Source organism: Microcebus murinus, chromosome 8, assembly GCF_040939455.1.
Source record: "Microcebus murinus isolate Inina chromosome 8, M.murinus_Inina_mat1.0, whole genome shotgun sequence".
NCBI classification, from domain to species: domain Eukaryota; kingdom Metazoa; phylum Chordata; class Mammalia; order Primates; family Cheirogaleidae; genus Microcebus; species Microcebus murinus.
The window spans coordinates 58,019,154-58,025,153 of record NC_134111.1 but is presented as its reverse complement, the minus strand read 5'-3'; the positions used below and the strand labels follow the sequence as shown (position 1 = coordinate 58,025,153).

General features: G+C 33.3%; 1 protein-coding gene across 3 annotated transcripts in view; it reads right to left on the bottom strand.

Moving 5' to 3' along the window:
- Positions 1-4,134: 4,134 nt before the first annotated feature.
- The window catches only part of UBE2E3 (ubiquitin conjugating enzyme E2 E3), an 86,694-nt gene continuing 84,828 nt past the window's right edge, over positions 4,135-6,000 (bottom strand). For all 3 annotated transcript variants that reach the window (XM_012785820.3, XM_076005723.1, XM_012785818.3), the window contains exon 6: positions 4,135-4,772. In XM_012785820.3, the coding sequence (XP_012641274.2) occupies positions 4,675-4,772 (98 nt within the window). In that variant the 3' untranslated portion in view covers positions 4,135-4,674. The remainder of the gene's footprint in view (positions 4,773-6,000) is intronic.

Sequence of the window (6,000 nt, the reverse complement as noted above, 5' to 3'; positions counted from 1 at the left end):
GAATTTAGATTTCTCTAAATTCACATCACTGATAATACTTAGATTTGTCAAAAATTCCTTTTGCTATTCCATGGTTCTGTTTATTTCATAATATATCCAGGACTAGGCTCCAGAGCTCTGCTGTCTGATCATATTTATGACTCTTTTTTATGTATAAATTAATGACAAAGACTATTAAAGGACAAGTACACTGCACTTGTGCCTGAATCTGGGTAATCTATTGCTTAGAATTTCTTTTCTTTTTAAAACTTAGGTTCTCTTCTGTTATAGGAATGGAAAACAAAAACAAAAACAAAAATCCTTAGGTTCCCAATATTTGGTCTTATTAAGATACTGGATGTTGTCATTTAATAATCACCTTGGGCTTCCTGTCTCATGAAATAATGGAATCACAAGAAACTGAAAGCACAGCAAGTATCAAACTAAAATGAGAAAGATACTCAAGAGAGATACTCCCTTCAGAGAAGTGCTTATGAATTTAACAGAGTTAGGGAGAAAAAGAAGAAAGTGAGGCTAGGTGTGCACATGCCTTAGATAGGGTATGTGTAAGTTTAGACATGCATACACCTCACAGGATCACTCTTCATTTCTAATTTAACAAGGTTTATTCTATCTGACAGTGACCAAGGTTTTAACACCATCCATTAATGTTGGCAATGCAGTTACACTCCCAGCAATTTTATGACCATTTTGAAAGGACTATTGGTCCACAGAGTAGAAACATCCCATTAAACATTGGAGAGATACACAGTTAAATCATTGAATAACTTTGCAAAAAAGATTGACAAACTTGTTAGAAAAAATTTATGTTTCATTTCAAATATGTATCTACTAAAGTATAATTATAAATAAATTTTCATTACTTGGGTATTTCTTGAAAAAACTGAGATATGAAACAAATGAATTTATTTAATTTACCTAAAACAAGGAACACTAACTAAAATATAAGTAGATAATGTTATTGCAGAATCATTATCTCAGGCTCTTAAAACAATTTATAATAGTTTGAGAAAGATAATTGATGTTTCAGATTATGCTATAATTCTGTCCATTTATATTCTGATAATATAAATGTCGAGTAAAAATGCAAAATGTACTGCACTAACATTGGCTATAACTGAAGGTTGTAATTTCATTGGATTGAAACTGACTTAAATTGTACCATACAGTCATTCTTGTATTGTTATAAGAATATACTTGGACAAGTTAGTGGGCTGACTCCAAGTTCTTTATGTATACATTAGAAAACAGCACCTCAAAGTTCTTGTTAGAAAGTGTAGCATATACATAAGTTAAATTGCAAATGTCGACTGAATATTATCCCAGTGATTAGTTAAAATTTCCTTGTTTACCAACAGAAAAGGACAATGTCTAGATTAACTAAAATATCTTGTTTTGAAAAATAGTCATTTAACACTTGATATATTTATCAATATAAATTTTCTGATGTGGTTATGAAATATATGGTTAAATAAATAAAAAATACCATTTATCTCATTTTCCAAACTAAAAAAAAGGGATACTGATGTTAAAAGCATTCCTATGATACATGTTTAGGGGAGACTATAAACAAACCTACCTTATATTCATTAGAAACAATAGTCTTATTTTGTAAGGTTCCATTTGACACTAAAATAGAATATTAAAATAAGGATTTACTAAAATGCAAAACTATATCTGCAAAACTGGAATAATTTTCAAAAGCTACAGAAATCTGTGAATATCCACTTTGTAGGGAACAGTTATAACTTGTATATGAGTATATTTGTGTGTGTGTATTCAATACTAACTTGTTATAAACAAAACTCTTTACCTAATGGTTTTGGGAGTGGGGTAGTAGAATGTGTGAGTGCTATACCTCCATGTCGTATTGGCTGTATAATCTGCAGGGAGCTATTTAACCTGTCTATGCACAGTTTCAACTGTCAACTGAAGATCATCAATGTCTACTCTCCTAACGCTCTTTAACCACTTCGGTACGGCGCTCACCGGCCGTGAAACCTTGCACACAGCCGGCACTCACAGTCCGCACGATAGTCTGTGCTGTGCATTGACGACGAATCTGTTTTGTTCTTGTGTGATGAGGAGAGCTTTAAAGCACTGAAAGCTTGTTTTTTTACTTTACAGGCAGCTTTACTTGTAATGTAAATCAAAACAGGTAACATATACATATATGTTTTCATTACGTTATTTTTAAATGTTCACAATTTTATTTTGATAAATGAAAAATTAGAAAAGTCATATCACAGCTGTCAGCTAAAGTTGACGCTCTGCTGTGCGCCTTCATATCATGGCTGTTGGCTAAAGTCACTGTGCACGGTCATCTATGGCTATTGACTATAGTCAACACTGGTACCGAAGTGGTTAAGGATCTTAAATGAGACAGGGCACATCAGTGACTGAACAGTGCCTGGCATGTAGTGGCTCTTATTTCATAGGTACATCTTTTTACTAGAACACCAAGACACTATTAAGTCCATTTGAAAGTGTAGCCGGTTCCCTGAAAGAGAAAGCAGAACAAGAACACCAAAAATTTACAACAGAATTACAGAGTTTGTATGCTAACAGAGAACAAGGAAACAATCAGGTTCAACTCTTCTGTTTCATATTTAAATAAACTAAAGCTCAAAGTTGTCTTATTCAAGGCCACAAACTATCTGTGTGGCCTTAGAGAAGAGCCTTTAGAAGGCTTTGGAAAAGCCACAAATATTTTAAGTAACCAATTCCCCTTACTTAGTCCCAGGCCAGCATGTTACACAATCAACAAGTAAGCAAAATAGGTTGGTGGTAGTAATTAGGCTCATAGTAACTGAAGGAAGTCCATTCACAGCATCCCCAAACATCCTAATATCCAGTCTGATGAAAGTTTTTCCAGCACCAAAAGTTTATTACTCTAGGATATAGAATGCACAATCTTGGAATTAGAAGAAAAATGACTTTCTATAGCTCACTCACAGTTCATAAAAATCCTTACAGCTTACATAAAAGGCAAGAGACTCATATCACATTGAGTTGAAATTCATTACAGATTATTAGTTAGGTTTTCACAGACATAAGCCTGAACTCTTTAAAATAGTTTTCTATGGTGTTCCTTTGTAATAAGGATTGGGGAGGAGGGGAGTTTAAAAGAAAAATACATATATAAGTGTAATTATATTTTTATTCTGATTTAAGACTACTATTGACAAATAAGTAGAAGCCCACTATTCTTAGTGACAATATATGCCACTGTACATTTTTTACTTTATTATCTTGAAGCAGTACATTTTTATGCTAATAGTTCCACTCTATAAATTTTAAGATGACATTCCATTTCCATATTTAGGACTGGAGAAGACACTTGGCCCATGTACCAAAACCTTGGCTATATGACCAGGGATAATTATACTAGTGATAGGAGAAAAATAGCATAATTATACTGTTTATCAAATCTGAATATTGCAAAGTAATTCTAACTCCCATAAGAAATCTAATAATAACTAGAAAGAAGGAAATTTAACCTACAAAAACCTTATGATTTGGCATTTTTTCAATTGACAAATAATTCCACATCTGCACACTAATAATATACAGCTCTATTCTACCTTCAGGGCAGACAAGAGTTTCTGTGTTTAACTCTGCCTCTGGCTATATTGGCTAGCCAAGTGTCATAATAAGAATGGTAAAGCATACCATGAAAATTCAAGACCAGGATTAGAAGTAAAAAATGCACCATAGATTAGCTATCAGATCAATGTTATTGTTTAATAATATTGCCTAATCTTGGGCAGAAATCATCAATTTGGAAACAAAATTGATGGTTCCATAAGACATTATCAGACTCCTGAGCGAGCCAAAATTTTTTATTTTTCTTGGCTCAAACATCACATTATCAAAGTAAAGCTTTATGTGTTTTTGAGACCAATGGTTTAAAATCCAGTTTTGCACATTTAAGCTCACTGTATTGTCTTACTTCAAGACTTAAAGAAAAAAACTTTACACATTTAATAAGACTTTAAATGTTTTCAATTTAATAATTGGTTTATTTGTACTAGTCCTTAGTAGTCAATCTTCATATCCACATTTTTATTTCATCAACAATCATCTCAGACACACCTTCTAACAAGACTGACTTAAAATATTACGACAGGAAACTATGCCTTCGGGAGCATGTTTATTGTGTTGAGATGATACATCAGGTGCTCTCTGAGCTACAAAGGGTAAAAGGAAATCCTCTCATTACAAACTGACAAAGGTAAAAGGTAAAACATTTTTCACAACAGCATGAACCACATACTCAGAAATAGATCTGGGCTTAATACAAATGACATAATTCCTAGTCATCTACGGCTACTTTTATAACTTCATACAGATAATGAATTAGGCTAAAATGCACTATAATATTTGGTAGACTTCAGGACCAGTATCCTTAGTACATCACAAAATACATTTTGATATCCCAAAGAAGCAAGACTTGCAAGTAGGCGTTTTAAACATAACTAATCTACAGCTACAAAGTTCTACTCTTGATAGCATTTACCTTTTTTGGGAGTCTCCCAGTCTCCAAAGGATAAAAGCAGAGAGTAGAATCAGTATAACATATACACAGAAGTCCGTATTGTAAAGGCTATAAAGATTTGCAGCACAGTGAGAAGATGCCTTCTGCTCCTTCACACTGCATACAAATTATGTGAATTATGTTGCGTATCTCTTGGTCCACTGTCTGGCTATCCTGTCATGTTCTGCTCTGTTGGTCAAATACTGAGTGGCTATGCTTCCAACCAGAGGATCCGCTAGAAAAGTCGAAAGAACATTAAAGATATTATGTGGTGTCTTAAAGGGACAGCTCTAATATTCTATTAAATTGAAACATTTATTTTTCAGCAGCATCTTGATATATAATAGCTAGATTTTCAAAAAAGAAATGTTTAAAGTAACATGATCATATGTATATTTTAATATTCAAAACAGGAAAGCCCCTTTCACTAAGAAAATGAAAAGATCTGATTTTAATAAAACGTATGTCTTTAAAATATACAAAAACTATTTTGTTTTCTTAGCATTTTATTTAACAATGGAAGTATACTAGGTAGTTACATTTCTGCTTTCTTATGGATATTAAAAAATAGTGATTTTAAAATAAAACTCTAATCTTACAATACAATGGTATTCATAATAACTATTCACACCTCCACTTGAAAACTTATTTGCCATTTCACTATAAACAGAATTTCCAACTACAAATTGAATCTGAGATATAAGCTTTTATTTCAAATTTATTTTTCAAAAAGATAAAATATGTATATATGGGCCGGGCGCTGTGGCTCACGCCTGTAATCCTAGCTCTTGGGAGGCCGAGGCGGGCGGATTGCTCAAGGTCAGGAGTTCAAAACCAGCCTGAGCAAGAGCGAGACCCCGTCTCTACTATAAATAGAAAAGAAATTAATTGGCCAACTTATATATATATATAAAAAATTAGCCGGGCATGGTGGCGCATGCCTGTAGTCCCAGCTACTCGGGAGGCTGAGGCAGAAGGATCACTCAAGCCCAGGAGTTTGAGGTTGCTGTGAGCTAGGCTGACGCCACGGCACTCACTCTAGCCTGGACAACAAAGTGAGACTCTGTCTCAAAAAAAAAAAAAAAAAAAATATGTATATATGGTACAATATTTGAACTGTACCAAACAATAGCCAGTAAAAAAGTAAAACTCTTTTCCTTCCTGTCTCCAACTATGCAGAAGTTTCTCTCCCTGAAACAACTGTTAACCATTTATAACATTTCATTCCAGAGATACTATATGCATTGATAAGCACTGAGAATATTATTGCTATGTATATATATTTTCCCAGTACTTGTTTTACTTATATATCTTAAAGACCTTTCTCCATTAGTTAATATAGAGTTGTCTCATTCTACTAGCTATATCCTCTATTAATGAGCATTTAGGTTGTTTCCAATCTTTTGCTTTAATAAATGATACAATGAATATTTACATCCATACATCCATCCATCCATCTATCT